Below are 21,901 nucleotides of genomic sequence, written 5' to 3'. Positions count from 1 at the left end.
GTGCTGGGATTGATTTGTTCAACCGAAACCTTTCAAGAGAGTGCCTCGGCAGAGCCACAATCCAATGAGGAACAAGCAACAGAGAAAGATATGTTGCAGTGTGCCTCACAGACACAAGAAACTGAGAAACAGCTCATGTCTATGACAGAATGGAAGATTACTAAAGGTTTTGTCTACAGAGCAATTAGAGTTCAGAACAACTAAGTCAGTGAAAACACTCATCAATTATAGAGTGTTCCTGCTTACAACAGTGCAATTGTATCTTTCTACTGTAGCAGTCTATATTGAGCAGAACAAGCCAATAACATAACCTCTACATGGTTACTCGACCTGTTAGAAATACCAGCTAAGTCTCTTTGAAATCTCAATCTCTACCATATTTTCATAAAAATGGAAGAATATGCAATCATCATTAATCTTTTATTGTTTGCTTTCTCCATACTCATATAGGCTGGATGGAATTTATCAAGGTAAATTTTCTATGGCTGGATGCCCTTCCAGTTGTCAACCCTCACCTGTTTCCAAGAAGGACAATATTTCCCCATGACCGGACATGTTTTCACAGAAAATAGCATAACTGTGACACTCATGTACAACCATTATGCAATGTCAAGGCAAGGAGACTGTAACACACACACACACACACACACACATATACAAAAATATTCTTACAGTTTCCATCTACCAAATCCACACACAAGGCTTTGGTCGACCCAGTAAAAGACATTTGACCAAGGTGCCACACAGTGGGACTGAACCTGAAACCATGTGGTTTGGAAGCAAACTTCTTACCACACAGCCAAGCCGAATACAATATAAATAGACAGGAGGGTCATGGCTGAAATACCTTGATCATAAGCCTGTTAGATCAATCAGAGCTGACCTCGAGGCCTGTCAACACCAACAACATATGTCAGAAGTGGATTATTCCTTTGACAGCTAAGGTGTCTTTGTTGAGATGATTGTGCAGTACCAATGACATGCAACACACATACAAGCTGTCGATTCTTTTAGCTGCTAGACTGACATCTCAAACTGACAGCTGCAGATGTTTTATAGATGAGATGAATTATTTGCTTCACCCACAAACTCAAAACACACAAATACATCTGCATACATATGCACACACATGACTATAAAATCATCACACAACCGTAAACCATACAAATTTCATTCAATTTGTCTACACTTAAAAACAAACAACAGCTGAGCTTAACTTTGCAATGTTTTCTGAGGTGATGGCACTGGGCCACTAACTACATGGATGTAAGGCTTAAGATCTTATTCCAGCATTTGCATTGTTGCATCCGAGAAATGCAAGTAAATGCATACGAATAACACAGCTTGTAGAGATTAATTAAAATTTTAAAAATTCTTTAAAGCACAGAAAAGAAAAACAGGTTCTGCTACTACTTCATGGTTGGCTAGTTTATACAGTAGGAAGGAAGGGCATCCAACTATAGAAACAAAGGATTTAAAACAAACAAATAAATAGAAAAAACACAATAAAACTCCACCCATACAAGTGTGACAAAAAACAAACAAATAAAATTTTTAAAAACCCACAAAATCTAAAGAAAAAAAACAACAATAAAATAAGTTTCTTACCATGAACGAGTGCTCTGTTACTGGTCTATAGTTGTTAACCACCATATCCAGCTGTTTCACTTGACGTGCTGGTTTATTCTTTGAGACAAGCTGTAAACTGTTTAAACAGAAACATTTTATTCTAGTTTCCTGCATGTGTACAAAGGTGAACAAAGATGAAGTTAATAGGGGAAATGTTTTGTCTTCAGTCTATAATACCCGTCACGTTTCAAATTCCTGGGGAAGACGGTCAAGTAAATTACAGCTCGTGTGACTTCACTTCAATCTCTCTTTAAAACTGCAGTCTGCAGTTATGCCCAAACAACTCTTCTTTATGTGAAATATGTTGTCAAAAGTTCTAGTGTATATTAATTTAAATTCATGTGACTGTTTTAGTTAATTATGAATAGAGTCGATAACTTATGACTAGACATATTTTTAAGGATGCAATGAGGGGTTGTGACATTCATGTCTACCCTGAAAGCATTAACCATACAAAAATGACTTCGAAATAGAAAATTAAAATGCAAAGCTGCCTCTTTATTTCAACTTGACCAAAGATTATCTTTTGCTCTAATCTCAACTTGATCAAAGCTTATCTTTTGCACTAATCTCAACTTGACCAAAGATTATCTCTTGCTCTAATCTCAACTTGACCAAAGATTATCTCTTGCTCTAATCTCAACTTGACCAAAGATTATCTCTTGCTCTAATCTCAACTTGACAAAAGCTTATCTTTTGCACTAATCTCAACTTGAACAAAGTTTTTCTCTTGCTCTAATCTCAACTTGATCAAAGCTTATCTTTTGCACTAATCTCAACTTGAACAAAGTTTTTCTCTTGCCTCAATCTCAACTTGATCAAAGCTAGTCTCTTTCCCTGGTCTTAACTTGATCAGAGTTTGCTCTGTTGCCACCTAGTTCAAAGCTTGCCTCAGGCTTTAATCTTGGCATGTTAAAAGCTTTTTCATTGAATGGAACCTAATGAGATTGTAGGGTGAAAGGACTAGACTATTGATCACAAAGTAGTCATGGATTCAAATTTCACTCCATTCATCCTATTACTACTGCTGTTGAGATGAAGTAGTAAAGATGATGATTTGGTAAAGTTTCAGATTAAATTATTCAACACAATAAAATCTATAAGAACATTATAGAATTCTGTACTGAATCATGTATGCAATGAAACCCTTAATCAATTAAAATTCCCCTCTTAGTCGCAGAAAAAAAAAAAAATCTAGTAGTTAATTGTGAGTGATACTCAGAGTAAAAGGGAGAAAATTTCAAGAAGTTGAGAATTAAATTCACAAAATTAAGTAGGGGGAAAAAATCTGATATTTGAGAACTGAAAATTTTTGCAAGCATCTTCAATACATAATCTCTTAGCTTATTTATGTAAGTTTCTGAAGGTGTATAGCTTTGTGGTTAGGGTATCCAGCTCATGATCATAAAGGTTGTGAGTTCAATTCCTGGCAGTCCATTATGTCCTTGAGCACAGGGCCGGCCTTAGGAAGTGTGGGGCCCAATTGGGTGACGTGAGGGGGTGAATTTCCGAAGTCCACTCTACCCCACCCTGCTCCGATTTCTGTTGAAAAAATTATTTGCAGCATATTAGGAGATTAGATTAGTTGATAGCACAAGGAAAAAAAAAAATGAGGAAAAAGCATTATTTTCCACTGAAATTGAGTTGGGTGTTAAACTATAAATTTACCAAAAATTTTCACCATCAGTAAGCGAAACCACATCTAAACTACACTACACCTTTTAAAAATATTCTGGCAAAAATTGAAAAGAAATTTAACAAGATCCCAAAGAAACGCTTATCTGTTGCAGGATGTTAAGCTAAAAGAGATATACATAAAAAGCAAATTAATAATTCATCATACACTTAAACAATCACATACATACTCTCTCACACACACAATATTTTACTCCAACATACCCATAAACACTCCCAAATATTCACATACATACATGCATACATACAACTGACCCTTACACTAAAAATACGAGCAAGGCTGACCCAGGCAATTTTGCATGAATGGGTTTATCTTTTGGTATCTTGCATCACTAAAGTGTAAAAAGTATGTTTTTTTAAAGAGCATTTCTATATAGATTTTTTTAAACTTCAGGGAGACCACCATCATAAAATTTCATAGTATAGGATGTGGCCTCCTTGAGTGTGGGGCCCGATTGGGAGCAATCGATCCAATTGGTTTAAGGCCAACCCTGCTTGAGCAAGACACTTTATTTCATATTGCTCGAGTCCACTCAGCTGGCAAAAATGAGTTGTACTCATAATTTAAAGGACCATTCTGTGTTACACTGAAGCTTCCTAAGAACTACGTTAAGAGTACGTGTGTCTGTGGAGCACTTGGGAATTTGCATCTTAATTTCGCAAACCAACATAGGAGTGGCTGTGTGGTAAGTAGCTTGCTTACCAACTACATGGTTCCGGGCTCAGTCCCGATGCATGGCACCTTGGTCAAGTATCTTCTACTATAGCCTAGGGCTGACCAAAGCCTTGTGAGTGGATTTGGTAGATAGAAACTGAAAAGAGCCCGTCGTACATATATATATATGTACGTGTGTGTATATGTTTGTCCCCCCCCCCAACATTGCTTAACAGATGCTGGTGTGTTTATGTTCCCGTAACTTAGTGGTTCAGCAAAAGAGACCGATAGATTAAGTACTAGGCTTCCAAAGAATAAGTCCTGAGATCACCATTTCTTTTGAATAACATCTGAAAATGTGACCCACGGGTCACATTCAATCTTTCTCTTCGTCCCCACTACGAGTTAGGTAAATATGTGATATGGGATATCACCATTTCTTTTGAATAACATCTGAAAAAGTGACCCACAGGTCACATTCAATCTTTCAGTTCCACCCTACTACGACCCAATGTCTTTTCACAGGATGAAATAGATATTGAACCTGGAACCAACCGTTTCAGTTTCATGTATGTGTCATTGGCCACAGGTCGACATTCTGCACGTTGGATCACTTTGCCCTCGATTGCAAGTTTGTCTGAAAATAAAGAAATGAAACACAAGATAGTCAAATAGAACGTCTACAAATCAACCAAATTTCCTCTACAAATACAACAATAAGAAGTCCTTACTCATCATCATCATTATTATTATTATTATTATTATTACTTTAGCATCCACTTTTTTATGCCTGAATGGGTCAGGTGGAGCTTATTAAAGAAGACTGTATGGCTGGATACTCTTCGTGTTACCAATTCTCAATAGTTTCCAAATAAATAAACATTTCTTCATGACCGAACATGTTTTCACAGAACATTGCTCGTACGTCAGTGGTAACCATTTACAACAATCATGCAATTTAAAGACAAAGAGATACAACACACGCACATGATAGGCTTCTTTCAGTTTTCATCTGCCAAATCCACTTTCAAGGCTTTGGTTGGCCTAGGGCTATAGGAGATGACACTTGCTCAAAGTGCCATACATTGGGACTGAACCTGTGGTTGAAATGTGGCCGAGAAGAACTTCTGAATCACACACCCATGCCTGCACCTTCAGAATATATTAGAATTTGTTGGCAATGGTTGGTTTCCAACTGAACTTAGCAATCATGTCCAACTAGCTGATGCCAAAGGAGAGCATATAGAAATAGCAATTAAACCTCACACTTTTGCTTTAAAAACAAAACGATGGAAACTTTGGATAATATATTTCCACATATAATGTCTGAAAAAAAAAATGGTCACTACTGGAGTGACTTTGAGGACAGGCCTGCTCAATCAGAGATGGCCTAAAACTGAACAACAACAACAATTTGCCCTTTTGATCATACTACTCAGCCCCGGGATTCAGTAGACAGGAATTGAAAGATCATCCTCCATTACTAAACCAAACTATCTCTCTTGTCATGCACTATGTTTACCCCACCCTGCTGTTCCTGCAGCCTACCTGACCTTGTCATCTCTCTCACTCACCCTCTCCCTATCAACTGTTTCATCATTACTGTCATGCCGTTCCCCGACCCTCTTCTGCATCCCTCTATCTTCCCCAACTCATGACTCATCACCTTTCAACAACACCTAATTTTTATAATTGCAAGCTGCCTCTCCATCCTCACACAATCTTGCAATCCCACCTCCACCCAATTCTATTCGCCTCATGCGTTGAGGGGCCAGCTGGACATCTCATTGCCACTATCTCTTTACAGCTCTTACTCGTCATTCTGTCCTTTCCTTACTAAATGTGAGAAGCCATACAACTTTTCTACAAGAACCTGCTCTTCCACCTCCTCTCATACTTTTAACCCCCTCATGATCATCATCATTTACTGCCCATTCTCCATGCTGGCACTCACCATCTACTGTATTCCTCTCTCCTTCAACTCCCAATCTCTCCTTTTAGATCTTGTCCCCACAACATATCCTCCTAACAAACCTAGTCTTCCACCTCCCAATCTTGCATACTTACCCACTTGCTCACCCCATCCAATCCTTGGTTCCACTTATGTACATGTCCCTCATCTCTATCCTACTGAAATAGCCATGTATCTTCTTCATTGCAAAATGTCTCTTTCTGTTCCTTCTACTCATACTCCTCTCCTCTGGCACAAAATCACCTCCCTTAGTACTACTCCCTCATTCACTGAAGGGGTCTTGCCTTGTAAATTTAATGATTTCACTGTTGCTGGTGCCACATAAAAAGTACCCAGGACACTCTGTAAAATGGTTGGCATTAGAAAGGGCATCGAGCCGTAAAAAGCATGCCAAGCAATGAGCAAAGCTTGGCGCAGTCTTCAGACTTGCTAACTCATACAGTTCTATATTTAAGAGATGAGGAACTATGTATATTATTTACATTCGACAGATATTTGTCCTCATTTTGTTTGTTGTTAACACGTTTCGGCTGATATACCCTCCAGCCTCTGTGTTAACAACAAACAAGATGAGGACAAATATCCGCCGAATGTAATTAATGTAAATAATTGCCAACTCATGTCCTGTGAAACTGTCCAACCCATGGCATCATGGAAAACAGACATATGATGATGATGACAATGGTATATATTTTGACAAGCTCCTGCAATACCAGTCAACCAAATTCACTCATAAGGCATTGGTCAGTATGGAACCAGCTAGAGGAAGACACTTAACCAAGATACCATGCAGTGGGATGATACCAAAAACAAAGTAGTTGCAACCACACCACACAGGCATGCCTACACCACTATACACACACATATAAGCTTCATTGAAAAGGTCTAATAAGACAGAAACATAGCCACTGTTTTCACCAGTTCGTTTTAAGGATCAGATCCACTCCAATCTCAACTACCCTAAAATTTTATCCGATTGATATCGGAGTTGTCTCTCTTGTTTGTTGCTTTTAGCTTTTAAACATTCCTAGAGGAAGGTTTTCCCAATAAATTGTGTAGATAATTTTGATTAACAGGAGCTTTCCTCAAGTGAAACCGTCTAACCCATGCTAGCATGGACGTCAGACGTTAAACGATGATGATGATGATGAGCTTTCATTCACAATATTTATATGAAATCCTTCTGTATTTGTATTTAACTTTTTTATATTGTCTCTTTTAATCAGGGAAGAAGGCATCGTCCATGACCCGTTTAAAAAACCAACAGGACTGGTTGGTGGTAAGGAAACCTGAAAACCTGGCTCGTATGCTTCCAGCACAGTAGATTCCATCCACTAAAGGCGTTGAAGCCATAAGGTGGAAGTGTTACACCAGATAACTAATGAAATCTACCATTCACGTGGGGTGAGGTTGAATTTGAACTCAAAACGCAAATACTGCGATGCATCCATTCCAACGTTCATATCGTTCAACGGCTCTTCATCGATACATTTTATCAACCCTTTCGATAAAAGTCAAACTATTCCATTCAGTATTTTCTCCGTCGTAGTGTTATAACAAATCGCTGTGGTGAAGAGTTATCTCCCTTGACATACGATTACATTAAAAAATAAAAAATAACACCTGTCATCCGAAGTTAAAAGTTCGTTTCACTTCAGCTATTTCATTGATGCTTTAGGAAGAAGTATGACCACCACAACTTCGTGCATCTCTTCATACATAATGGCTTTGTATGATTATGTTAAAAAGGTTCTTAGTGGGAAATTACTTTCAACGGGAAGAAGAATTCGCAGGCTTGATTAAAATGTGAAAATATGAAAGATGAGTTGGTAATTTTTAAATTTTATCTATTTCAAACATTAGAATGACTGGGGCACATTTTGAAGGGTTATGTCGAACAAATCGACACCAGTACTTGTTTCGAAATGTTTGGTACTTATGCTATTCGTTTACTATTCTATATTTTTGGGATGAGGAATTATGTACCGAGGTCGTCACCAGTGCCGCTGGACTGGCTCCTGTGCAGGTGACACATAAAAAAGCACTATTTGGGCGTGGCCGTTGCCAGTATCACCAAACTGGCCCTCGTACCGGTGGCACGTAAAAGCACCCACTACACTCACGGTGTGGTCGGCGTTAGGAAGAGCATTCAGCTGTAGAAACTCTGCCAGATCAGATTGGAGTCTGGTTCACCAAATTGTACAACCCATGCTAGCATGGAAAGTGGACGTTAAATGATGATGATGATTTACGATGGATGGATGGGTATCCTCATCTTGTTTGCTGTTATCACCTATCCGTCCATTGTAAATTATGTCCTATTCGTTTGTTTAACCAAATTGATGTGTAAGCAACCCAACCCAACACCAGTTGTCATGCAGCGGAGAGGGGACAAACACAAACACGGCTTCCATACACTTTCTACCTACCAAACTCATTCACAAAGGGACAATGGGACTGAACCTGAAACTACAGAGTTGCAAAGCAACCTTCTTAACTACATAACCTTCTTAACTACAATGTAGAAACATTGCCAGATAAGACTGGAGCCTGGTGCAGCCTTCTGGCTTCCCAGATCCCCGGTCGAACCGTCCAACCCATGCTAGCATGGAGAACGGACGTTAAACGATGATGATGATGATGATAACCATGCCCGTTTCAGCAGCTGACCCATTTCTGATATTTTCATTTGGCCTAATATTCAAGCATACATATCTACACTTTTGATCATCATCATGCATCCTATTCATGGATCTACAAATACTTCCATACCGAATTCAAATTGGGGAACTTAATTTGTAAAGAAGTAATAATGATACCACCTGATGATGGCCGGTTCATCAAGCTAAAAAACTGTACTCTGCAGAGCAGAATCTTTCCAAAAAGTACGTCTAAGATGTATATACTTTACCAACGTCACCGATTGTTACCAACATCGCCTTACTGGCACCTGTGCTGGTGGCATGTGTAAAAAGATTCATGCGAGGTCATTGCCAATACTGCCTGACCGGCCCCTGTGCCGGTGGCACATAAAAAGCACCCACTACATTCTCGGAGTGGTTGGAGTTAGGAAGGCCATGCAGCTGTAGAACCTCTGCCAAACCAAGATTGGAGCCTGGTGCAGCCATCTGGTTCGCCAGCCCTCAGTCAAAATCGTCCAACCCATGCTAGCATGGAAAGCAGACTTTAAACGACAACGATGATGATAATTCACAAGCATCTATCGTTAACATCCATTTTCCATGCTGGCAAAGGTTCGACAGTTTGATAGGAGCTCACAAGCCAGAGGACTGCACCAGTACTGGTGAGGTCTGTTTGGCATAGATCTTGCAGCTGAACGCCCTCCCTAATGCCAACCACTTTACATAGTGATCTGGGGGCTTTTTACATGACACCAGCACTGGTGAGGTGGAATAATAGCTGATGAGGTCCTATCATATAATCCCATGGCAACATCAGGCCATATCTGACTACTACATTTAATTTCAAAAGAATTATCATAACATAGCAAAGGTCTCATATCTGAATCATTAATTGACCACAAAGGTCCAGTCCTTGTTGGAGTGTGTTGGCTATGTGCTTCAATGACCCAGATGGTGCAAGTTACCAGTAGTGCCTGCCATGCAGGAAGGTCAAAAGATAGACAAAGCTAATAAGGACCACCTCTTCCCTGGCATAATGATAGGTTTGTGTACAGCTAACACTCCTACCTAGAAAAGAAGCATCAATGACAATTCTAAAGCAACAAAACCTAGGAAAGGATAGCCCAGAGTTGAACAAAGTGGAAAAAATTTATCATTGGCCAACGCTTCATAGAGAGCAAAGGGCATAAATAACTAAGAATCCTCATCATCATTATCATTTAGTATCTGCTTTCCATGCAGGCATGGGTTAGATGGTTTAACTGCATGTATGTGTACACATACATGCACACACACACACACATGAATTCTTCAAAGCTATGATGAGATGACTGGAGAAAAATTTTACTCACCAGTGGTACCTAATTCAACATCTGAAAGAGATAAAACAAAGTAATATTACTACTTGATATTCCGAAACAATAACATTTAGATTTATATTCTTTTACGTCTTCTGCTAATTAGAAAGCTTGATTAGAAAGGTGTCTGCAACTTTGTATATTTGCATATTATTGTTACATAAATTGCTTTTACAACAAGATGTATTCTCCCTTACTACTAACAAGACATTAATTAACCCCTTAATGGATCAATTATTTTGATGTGGCGTTTCATTTCAAAGCATATTTTTTTTATTTCCTTTTTTAATTATCTACACTGTGCTAATTATAAAAAAAATATTTTTTATCTTGTTTCCTTTATTTTTTATTATAGAAATTAAAAAGTACTTTCACTCATTTGGATTTAAACGAGTTAACTTGGATATTTAAAAAAATACATGTAACTTAACTATCTTCGATTTTTTTATAAGATGTATTGCTTTTAAATCAAAGGAATTTTTTTTAAAAACGAGATAGACAGTTTATTTAGAATGATAATTTTTAAAACAAGGAGTTACACACAAAGTTATCTTGCAGACATCACACATGTATCTGCTTTCTCTTCGAGTCTTCTTTCCTTTAGCGTCTTTCTTTGTGCATTTTGCACACCGTCTTGTAGGGTTCTTTTTCTTATCACTTGGTGGTATTTCCATGAGAAAGTGACAAGCTGGGCAAATCCTGTTGGATATGGGATTGATGCATAAATAATTCTCTTATTTGTATAAATAATAGAGAATCAAAACGAGATGGTTCTAAAATGACATCAACCTCCTCCTGAATCTGTGCATGCACTGAAGTAAAAGTTCAAAACTTGGAAGCATAAATTCTTTGAAATGGCACCAGAATATGTGCTGCCAGGCGTACGGCAACGCAAGTAAATTCGTGATTGCTCAAAAATGAAACGACACAAAACAAATAAACTCATTTGAGTGCTAAAATTAAAAGTTAATTTTGACCAGATATACTCGTCTGGTTCTAAAAAGATACATTTGTGATGCACAAGTAAATTTGGGATAATCCATTAAGGGGTTAATAATACATCAACAACAGCAAAGAAAGAAACGTTACATGAGCTAACAAATGAGTGATTACATGGCTGTTCTTGCTGCTAGAAAATAAAAAAAAATTAGACCCAGCAAAATTTCCTTCAACTCATACCTGCTGTCTGAAAAATGAAGGACATGTTGGATAATAATGCAGTCTTACACAAACTATGTTTAGCAGAAAGGACAGACTAGTCACAGATGAAATATCGTTATGTCTACATAATGAGACTGACTTGATTCTTAACAACACACTGACTGTGCTGAAGTTTAATCTCAGAGCTATTATGGCTGCATAATATACAGAAAGAAATCAACTTATATAATGTACGTGATATGGTCATTTACAATAATAAGATTGTTTACATTAAAACCCCTTGGTAACACAGTTTCATTCTGGAATATATTTGACTTTAACCTGAGGAAACTGTCTCCAACAAAAGCTTACGTAGACAAAATTCTTCTAAGTGACCTTTGGTGGACAGAAACTGTATAGAAGCCCATCAGAGTCAGTTCTTGTTCTTGAGAAGTCTAAAATATGTAGGCATGTAAGGTCCACTGCTTGGACCTAAAATGCCTTTAACATATCCCACTCTGATGCAAGCATATGGATCAAGTCTGCATTCTGATGACAACAACAGTCAATAATTCAATGATTTTTTTTTTATTTATTTGTTTGGTAAATATTGGCAATAGTTTCGGAGAAGTTTAGACCTTATCTTCTGACCTCAACAAGGTGTAATCCTCACTAGACTTGCCCAGGTAGTGATGAAAGGCCCATGGATGCTGTTTTTCCTCCTTTCACTAACTCATATGAAAAAAATTTGAATGACCATTATAAAGGCTCTCTTAGTACCTTGTCAACAGTAATGCATTTTTATAATGCTGCTATGAAACCAGATCTATCTTTCCAAGTAGGCTTGAAAATGGAATATCTTGACTAACCTTATCTTCAAATTCATCTTCAAGCAGTTTTTCTATACTACATACTATATACATTACTATATTCAAAGCAAAAGCATGCTGTGTGGTAAAAAGTTTGCTTCTCAGTTAGATGGTTTCAGGTTCAGTCCCACTGCACAGCACCTTAGCTAAGTGTTTACTAAGGCCATGGGTCAAGTTTTGTGAATGACGCTGTGAGATGGAACCTCAGAGAAGCTCATCATATACACACATATTTTTAGGAGCTTCTATAAAAAATACTAGATAATGTCACTATAATTAAAAAAGATTTTTTTTTGCAAATTATTAACTGCTTGAAAAAGAAACTTATTTTTTACGTGACTGAATGTCGTCAGCCCTTGTGACAGAAATTTGTGTCTCGTGCATATTATTTTGTGTGTAGTCTGTATTTCGTATTTAAGTACTTGGTATTGTTCAACTTTCCAAACATGTGTTCTGCGCTAATGTGTATAGAGGAAGCTGTTTTTAATAATAGTGTTAACTATTTCTGGTTTATTTTCAGATTTAGAATTCCTATAAAGTATTCTTTTGCCTTTCATATTTGATCATTCTGATCATTTTAGAAGAATATTTTAATTTTTTGTTTTTTTTGCACAAATGTCTACATGTTTATTACATAGAATCTTTAATTTGTAATCTATACATGTTTACATGGTTGCTTAGTTTTAATCTTGTTTCCCCTGACATTGGAGCTCAGCACAGCTCCCTGGATCCTGTCAAACTGCCCAACTCATACCAGCATGGAAAATGGATGTTAAATGATGATGATGACTAGGAATATAATCCAACAGAAAGAGACTCTATGTGGTTGTTCAATCTTCCAGAAATAGCAGCAAAATTTTACTAAAATCACATCTCATCTTACAGTCACAAAAAAAAAAAGAAAAAAAATTGAATGATACAGTTAATTTGATCCTAAATAAACAACTTCTGAAAATCGATGGGATGGCCACTGCCAGAACACCAACAACCAAATATCTACTGAATCAGGAGTGAGGTGACCCAGAAGTGGGATTAAACAACACTAATGTAACAATACTCACCGGCAGTTGGTGTCTGCGATACAACAACAAGATTTTGATTTCCTATAGCGGTAAGTACAAACTTGTGCTCTTTGGGAACTCCCAATCCTGCAGGATCATCTGTTCTTTGTGGAGCTTCAGGGCGAGAGAGAGCCTCACCCAATGTAAAAATCACCTCAGGTTTTGAACCACTGATTCTATTGACAGAAAAAAAAAAAGAGAAAAATGTTTACAAATCATACACTTTAGTAACCAAGTTTCATCTCAGTTGCTATATCTCATTTAACATATACATCTATGTCTATGCACTTGTATATGTGTGTGTGTGTGTGTGTGCACCTGAATATCATTTATGCATATGTATCCCTATATGTATATGCATGATTGTTTCTACAAGAATGTCTACATCTACAACGGCACCTATAGATGTATGTGCACATGGAAATATGCACAACTGCCTGTGACTATGTTAGTATAGGCATAGGAGTGGCTGTATGGTAAGTAGCTAGCTTACCAACCACATGGTTCCGGGTTCAGTCCCACTACGTGGCACCTTGGGCAAGTGTCTTCTACCATCGCCTTGGGCCAACCAAAACCTTGTGAGTGGATTTGGTAGACAGAAACTGAAAGAAGCCTGTCGTGTGTGTATATATATATATATATATATATATATTTATATATGTGTGTGTGTGTGTTTGTCCCCCCCAACATCACTTGACAACCGATGCTGGTGTGTTTACATCCCCGTAACTTAGTAGTTCGGCAAAAGAGACTAATAGAATAAGTACTAGGCTTAGAAAGAGTAAGTCCTGGGGTCAATTTGCTCGACTAAAGGCGGTGCTCCAGCATGGCCACAGTCAAATGACTGAAACAAGTAAAAGAGAGTAAAAGAGTACATGTATGTGCCAGCACATCTATGTATGTATACCTGAGAGAGTATGCCTATATATATTAAAAGTGAGTTTGTAGGAACATATTTAAATTATCCAAGTAGATACTCTGGTTCCAGATGTTGGCTAACCACAATGGTCAGTATCCAATGCCAATGCTTGCAATGAATTGTTAGTCACCAGTAAGTTCTCTCATTGGGTAATTCAGAGTGTCCTACTCAGGAATGTAAAGTTCCTCAGAGTTATAATAATAATAACAATAATAATAATATCATTACCGCATTACTAGCACTTGTGCTAGTGGCACGTGAAATATTCGAGCGATGTCGTCGCCAGTGCTGCTGGACTGGCTCCTGTGCAGGTGGCAAGTAAAAAGCACCATTTGGGTGTGGCCATTGCCAGTACCACCAAACTGGGACTCGCACCGGTGGCATGTAAAAGCACCCACTACACTCTCAGAGTGGTTGGCATTAGGAAGGGCATCCAGCTGTAGAAACACTGCCAGATCAGATTGGAGTCTGGTTCGCCAGACCTCAGTCAAATCGTCCAACCCAGAAAGTGGACGTTAAATGAATAATAATAATAATAATAATAATAATAATAATGAGTATGGAGACTTGTACATCCACTATTTTTATTTTACAGTTATATACAGCATATTACAATTACCTATGTGTTTCCCCTGCAGTCGCCCATGCATACCAGCTTCCCCTCTCCATGCTACTGATGTTATCCAAGGGAAAGGCAAAGGGGCCGATACAGCTTGGCACCAGTGACGTCGCAACTCATTTCTACAGCTGAGTGAACTGGGGCAATGTGAAATAAAGTGTCTTGATCAAGAACACAACATGCAGCCTGGTCTGGGAATCGAGCTCACAACCTCACGATCGTAAGCTCAATGCTCTATCCACTGAGTCGTGCACCTTCAAAACAGACATTACTATCTTAAATAAAGGACACATTGAATTACGTAGAGCTATATACCATTAAAAAGACAGGGTGATCATGGCTGGAATGTCTTCAGTTGTAGGTCTGCTATACTAGGGCTGAGCAGACACTAAACAACACCAATAATTGTGCTCTACATGGTGCAAAATTGCACAAAGACTGTAAAAGTGTTAACAGAATGGTTAAGTTAGTGCTAACATGTTTAAGACAACTGGAAATAAATAAACAATGAGAGAAAAAAATATTGGTCAATGGCTAATTAGAAAAAAAATTTTTGGTAATTATTGGTAAGACGTGTTCTAATGTTATTCTGACCTCTTCAGTTTAAAAAGACAGGAGCAGTAATGAACAAATCGCTCTTTGTTAGTTTCAGTCTGTGGCCATATTGGGGCACTACCTTGACAAGTTCAGTTGATCAAATCAATTCTGGTACTTTGTTTTGGTTTATTTTCTTTTTAAATTTGGTAATTAGTTTATCAGTTCTCTGTTTTGCCAAAACACTGATGCAGACGCAGCCGGGTGGCTAAGAAGTTTACTTCCCAAACAAATGGTTCCAGGTTCAATCCCACTCCGTGAAAAACTATGGATGAGTGTCTTCTAACCCTAACTCCAATCTGATCAGAACCTTGTGAGTGGATTTGGGAGATGGAAACTGAAAGAAACCCATCGCGCGCGTGTGTGTGTGTGTCTCCATGTGTTCACATTGCATGATTATTATGAATTAAAGCATTTCGTTTTTAATATTCCGCAAAAACATGTTTGACCATGGGGAAATATTACCTTGCTTGGAAACAGGTAAAGATTGGCAACAGAAAGGGCGACTAGCTGTAGAAAATCTGCAACCCATGCTAGCATGGTAAAGTAGACGTTAAAACAGGAAAAAAAAAAGGTGACTGTTTCAAGGGACATAACCAGGTAAACACTAATTGTCAAGCCGTGACAAGCAAAAACAAGATGTATAAAGATAGACAAAAACACATAGATGTCACACACTTCCTCACAGTTTCTATCAATAAACAACCACTCATATGGTAATTGTTCAGCCAGGACTATAGTAGAAGACAATAGTCCAAGAGGGCAAGCATTGAGATAAAACTTGAAACCACACGGTTTCATAGCAGACTTCTTAATACAATCATCTTTGATAGAATATTATTCGTTTTATAGTGTATGAAAATAGAACCCTTAAGAGGTCAAATAATTTAAATATGCCAACTTCAAGAAAAACAATAATTAAGTTGGTGTTAATATATTTAGTAATAGGAAAAATTAAAAACTCAGAAATAATCACGTAACGAGGAGAATATGTTAGTCAATGACTGAGGTTATTTTAATGGGAGACAATTCTACATTTTCTAGTCTTTCATATAAATGCAGCGTACATTTAAACACAAGAGATATTCCATCATAGGATTCCATGCACGCTAGAAAGGACAGTTAAATTCCAAACAAATATTAGGGATAAAATTTCGAAGGGAATGAAAAATAAAAACATTTTGTTCTAGTCTTTCTATATTCTCAGGTAAACCGCCGTTACGTTCTGAGTTCAAATTCCGCCGAGGTTGACTTTGCCTTTCATCCTTTCGGGGTCGATAAATTAAGTACCATTTACGCAGTGGGGTCGATATGATCGACTTAATCCGTTTGTCTGTCCTTGTTTGTCCCCTCTGTGTTTAGCCCCTTGTGGGTAGTAAAGAAATATATATTCTCTGCTAAGCATATACTCAATTCTTATTCTAATGAATAACAATAATTCTCAATTTAATAAATGATAAATCGTTAATTAAATGAACATTGGTTGATATGGAAAATACGATCTTTTAAGAAAATTAATATAGTTGATTTCGTTTCTATTGAGAAAAACAAGGAATATTACAGCAGTTAACATAGTATAAACATATGAGGAGGGAATGAAGCTCTCTCTCAATGAAAATAGTCCTTGGAAATAAAGGCCTGTATTTCTAGAGCAGTACTAAAGAATGCAAGGAACTGAATATTCCAACGTATTCTTTTAGGTGGGAGCAAGCTTTGAAGAATTCTGTGATGATAGGTCAGGGAATAAATGCTGTCAGACATGTTGTTTAGCCCCGGGTCAGTACTGATATAGTACACTGAAGATGAAAGTGATTCAAGCCATAACTGACCTCCATTAGGAGCAGCTGTGTGGTAAGAAGCTACTCCTAAGGTGGCGAGCTGGCAGAAACGTTAGCAAGCCGGGCGAAATGATTAGCATTATTTCGTCTACTGTTACGTTCTGAGTTCAAATTCTGCCGAGGTCGACTTTGCCTTTCATCCTTTCGGGGTCGATAAATTAAGTACCAGCACTGGGGGGTTGACTTAATCCCTTTTTCTGTTCTTGTTTGTCCCCTCTATGTTTAGCCCCTTGTGTGCAATAAAGAAAGAAATAAGAAGCTTGCTTCTCAACTATATGATTTTGAATTCAGCCGCACTATGTGTCACCTTGGACAAGTGTCATATACTATTACTATAGCTCTGGGATGACCAAAGCTTTGAGAGTAGATCTGGTAGATGAAAACTGAAAGAAGCCTATTGTGTGTGTGTCTGTACATATATATATATGCAGGTGTGTGTTCGTTACTGTCCCCTTGTCTTGACATGATACCCTAATAGTAGAAGAGTGTCACTATCACACAAGCTATTTCATTTGCTTTAATTAAAAATCTGTTACGAGTAACAGAAGCAGTATTAGATCAAAATAACCATTTGTGTATTATACTTAAAATCCAAACACATCATGAATAACCAAATTAATTGTAGTAGTCATCTTGAGGAAGATTTAGTTAGTGAGGGAGATGGACTGCATAGCAGCTTTTTCTTTGGCTCAGTAAGGTCCTAACTGAAGGGAGGTCACCATTTTGGCTATGAGTGATATAATTCACTAAATGAACTATAATCGGACTATCTAGAGAAGTGGTTCTCAACCATTTTTTGCCTATGGACTCCTTTGATTACTACCTATTTCTTTACTACCCACAAGGGGCTAAATACAGAGAGGACAAACAAGGATAGACAAACGGATTAAGTCGATTATATCAACCCCAGTGTGTAAATGATACTTATTTAATCGACCCTGAAAGGATGAAAGGCAAAGTCGACCTTGGTGGAATTTGAACTCAGAACATAATGGCAGAGTTATCAGAGTGTCATATAAAATGCATTGTGATATTCATTTCAGTACTCACATGAGAAGACCCGGCAAGACCAGTGAGAACAATCAAAATCAAATCATATATCAGAAAGCAGGGGTTAAGTGACCCATCCGTTCGTGTCCACTGTCAGCCTCGTCTGGCACCCGTGCCGGTGATACGTAAATGCACCATTCGCTCGTGGCCGTTTGCCAGCTCTGCCTGGCCCCCGTGTCGGTGGCACGTAAAAGCACCATCCGTTGCCAGCCTCGGCTGGCCCCCGTGCCGGTGACACGTAAAAGCACCGTCCGTTCGTGGCCGTTTGCCAGCTCTGTCTGGCAACCGTGTCGGTGGCACGTAAAAGCACCATCCGTTCGCGTCCGTTGCCAGCCTCGGCTGGCCCCCGTGCCGGTGACACGTAAAAGCACCGTCCGTTCATGGCCGTTTGCCAGCTCTGTCTGGCCCCATGTCGGTGGCACGTAAAAGCACTATCCGTTCGTGTCCATTGCCAGCATCGCCTGGCCCCGTGCCGGTGACACGTAAAAGCACCATCCGTTCGTGGCCGTTCGCCAGCTCTGTCTGGCACCTGTGCAGGTGGCACATAAAAAACACCCACTACACTCGCGGAGTGGTTGGCATTAGGAAGGGCATCCAGCCGTAGAAACACTGCCAGATCTGACTGGGCCTGACGAAGCCTTCCAGCTTCACAGACCCCAGTTGACCCGTCCAACCCATGCTAGCATGGAAAGCGGACGCTAAATGATGATGATGATGATGATGATGAGATCAAGTTCTGATGAGACCAACTTCATTTTTGAAGGTTCACATTCGCTGGTTCAAAGGCTTGTACCACCAAACAGCTAGCTGGCTCCTGCAGCAGGAATTGAAGCTAACACAACTCTGTTGGAAGGTAGAGAGGGCGCAGGCCAAAACTACACACTCTTCCTCCCCATTGGTCGGTTCAAGCTTAGATTGTGTCACATGGTAGTTAACAGATGCTGGTTGCTGGAGCCTACTGAAGAGAAATTTGGCAGGGTGGTCATTCGCCTGCTGACATTTGTTGATGCTGCATTGAAGAAACCAAAGAACAAAAGACCAAAGAAAAATGTACTCAACACCAGAGCTGAAAACACTTCCGAAAGGAGGGGGCCCCACCATGTTGAAAACAGTAGAAGAGTAGGGGCCGAAACCAGATGTAGTTCCTCCTGATGATGTCTTTAGCCTCTGGATCTTATAAAGGAGCTGTTGAAGTAGCAGACCACGAAACGTGGTTGGAATTCTTTACTAGTAGTCAAATGCAGCCTCATTTCACTCTCTCTCTCTAGCTGTCCCATTCTCAATGAATCAAGGACTTGGAAGGTGCCTATGTTTACATACTACACAGGTACCTAAAGCAATTAGTGAAAGCATGGTATACACTACCAAATCATACTTGATTACACAAGGGAAACCTGTAGTTTAATTTAGATTATATTAATGTTTCTTGTCGATCTATCAAAGGTAGAACATTTCTAAAGGGCCCAGAAACAACAACACACACAAATAACAACAATAATCATGCCATTAAAAACAAATTTCTAACACGACCACAATCTTCTGGAGATTAACAGGTATTTATTTTATTGACCTCAATGGAATTTGAGCTTAGAATGAAACTAAATATCACAAGGGATTTAGGTTATCACTCAGACAATCTGCAAAACCACTCACTGTGCTAGATTAAGCATTCTTAGACATCAAACTGAAAGTGTATGCTAACAACCATCACAATGATAGTGACGGTTTCTAACACATGTTCAAGACCCTCCAATTTTGAAGAGGCTAACAATTACAGATACTGACATTAATATTTCACCGACACTCGAAGATGAAAGGTAAATTCAATACATTTGTTTATTTTTATGTCTCTTTTCTGCATACTAGCATGGGGTAGATCAGTTGTTCTCAACTATTTTTTTGCCTTTGGACCACTTCACTTCTTAGTTTACTTAAATGGGCCGTCATAGCCATTCGATGTTTAAAAAATCGTAATATATTTTGGATATAATTGAACATTATTGGGAATTGTAAAAAAAAAAAAAAAAAAAACTGTTAAAATATTTTGTGTATTGGTGAGGTATAACAAATTTATCACACAAATTTTAACAGTAAAATCATAAGTGGACCCCCTAAGGGTTAGATAAATGTGTTATTGAAGTATTGGTTTACAGCTGGGTGGCCTCCCAGTTGCTAACCCTTATTTGTTTTACAAGAATCTTGTTTTACACATCTCTGAAGGTGCAAAGACAGTAGGCAATTTGTTGATAGGCGAAATGACAACATTGTAGCTGATATTTAGTGAGGTGCAATTGTATGTAAACAAACACATACACAAAAGGCTTTTGTTAGTTTACATCTATCAAATCGCTTTACAAAGTTTGGATCAGCACCTGTCTATACTAAAAAAAAAACACTTGGCCAAGGTGCCACACTGTAATATTAAACTTGAAACAATGTGGTTGGGACGAGAACTTTTTTAACCAATAAGCCATGCCAACACTTTCTTGGCAAAATATGAATTCAGAACATAAAATGGCAGAGTTAAATACTGCAAAGCAATTTGCTGTCACTCTTAAGATTATGGCAAACTATCACTCATGTGTCAAGTAGATCAGTCTAAGGCTCCACCCGATTGATGATCTATTTTACTCATCACCATAGTAAGAAAAGCAAGTTCGTCAACTTACCTTGATCTAGTGATCTTCAGTTTTCCCACCTCACAACTACAGGGAGCCTTCCTCCATTTCTCCGACAAATACTTGGGAACCTGAAAATAATAATAAATAATAAACCATACAGCTATGAAAGTCACGCTGAAGGATCAACAGCATTAATATTGAAGTTCGACGATGTTAAAATTTTGTCCTCAATCACAATAACATCGCACTTGACATGCTAAACAATATCGTTACATACAAGAACCGAGGATTTATCATAATTTTTCTATGCTTGCATAGGTCAGACTATTTTTTTTAGGTAGATTTTCTACAACTGGATGCCCTTCATGTATTATAGATCCATTTCATCCGATTTCACATGAGTTTAGGGGTTAAAAACCCAATCTAGGCGTTCGGGAGTTTGCTCACCAGAGATGAACAAAACAGATATGTTAAACTAAATGATCCAACTTTTGAATGGTCAAATAAATGGTCTCTGCTCCTGTTCAAACCTTGACCACTTTCTAGATGTGCTAGCTGTTTGAAATTTGCATTACAAACAGAGCAAAAGATGTCTCACCCCAAGAGGCACATTCTAGCTAATCTTTTTGATTTATGGATACTTAGATACTTATATATGTGTGTGTATACATATATAGGGGCATTCTTTCGATATAACTCGACAAAATCAAAACATTTCACTTCGAGTATTTCCGTGGAAGCAAATGAGTTCGATTGTTATGTGCTTGGAAATATGCGGATTTTACATACACACATTAAACAGGTAAGATCAAATATGCAAGGATTTTTTTTCATTCAAGTTTAAAATGAGACATGTTATATCTATACTCCACAACCCACGGAAATACCCAAAGTGAAATGTTTTGATTTTATCGAGTTATATCGAAAGAATGCCATACATATATAAGCATAGTTTATGGAAGGAGTTTTACTTACTTTAACTAACCATACACCTCGGCCAGCAGCCGTTAAATCGACCTCTTTGGTTTCATGTCCAATTTCACTCATAACTAGTTGATATGTATGTATCTACAAACACTTATATCCAGAACAATGCTGGATGTGAAGAATTCTTTTTAAAATAAACACACTTTCAATATAGTTTTTCAATAGAATTACTCAAAGAAACAATGTCCACAAAAAGGACTAAACAACTTCCGTCGTAGTGAAAACAAAGGGGAACAACTTTTGTTTAACTTC

The 21,901-nt window shown here is 38.3% G+C and overlaps 1 protein-coding gene across 1 annotated transcript in view; it reads right to left on the bottom strand.

Moving 5' to 3' along the window:
• The window catches only part of LOC115209854 (general transcription factor IIF subunit 2), a 28,228-nt gene extending 6,350 nt beyond the window's left edge, over positions 1-21,878 (bottom strand). The window contains exons 1-6 of the mRNA XM_029778426.2: positions 21,638-21,878; positions 20,711-20,790; positions 13,022-13,197; positions 9,946-9,966; positions 4,535-4,616; positions 1,609-1,705 (exon numbers count right to left, since the gene is read on the bottom strand). Of these exons, the coding sequence (XP_029634286.1) occupies positions 1,609-1,705; positions 4,535-4,616; positions 9,946-9,966; positions 13,022-13,197; positions 20,711-20,790; positions 21,638-21,709 (528 nt within the window). The 5' untranslated portion in view covers positions 21,710-21,878. The remainder of the gene's footprint in view (positions 1-1,608; positions 1,706-4,534; positions 4,617-9,945; positions 9,967-13,021; positions 13,198-20,710; positions 20,791-21,637) is intronic.
• Positions 21,879-21,901: the final 23 nt, after the last annotated feature.

The sequence above is a fragment of the Octopus sinensis genome, linkage group LG3 (genome assembly GCF_006345805.1).
Source record: "Octopus sinensis linkage group LG3, ASM634580v1, whole genome shotgun sequence".
Lineage (NCBI taxonomy): Eukaryota > Metazoa > Mollusca > Cephalopoda > Octopoda > Octopodidae > Octopus > Octopus sinensis.
The sequence above is the reverse complement of the archived record's forward strand: the minus strand, read 5'-3'. Positions and strand labels throughout refer to the sequence as shown.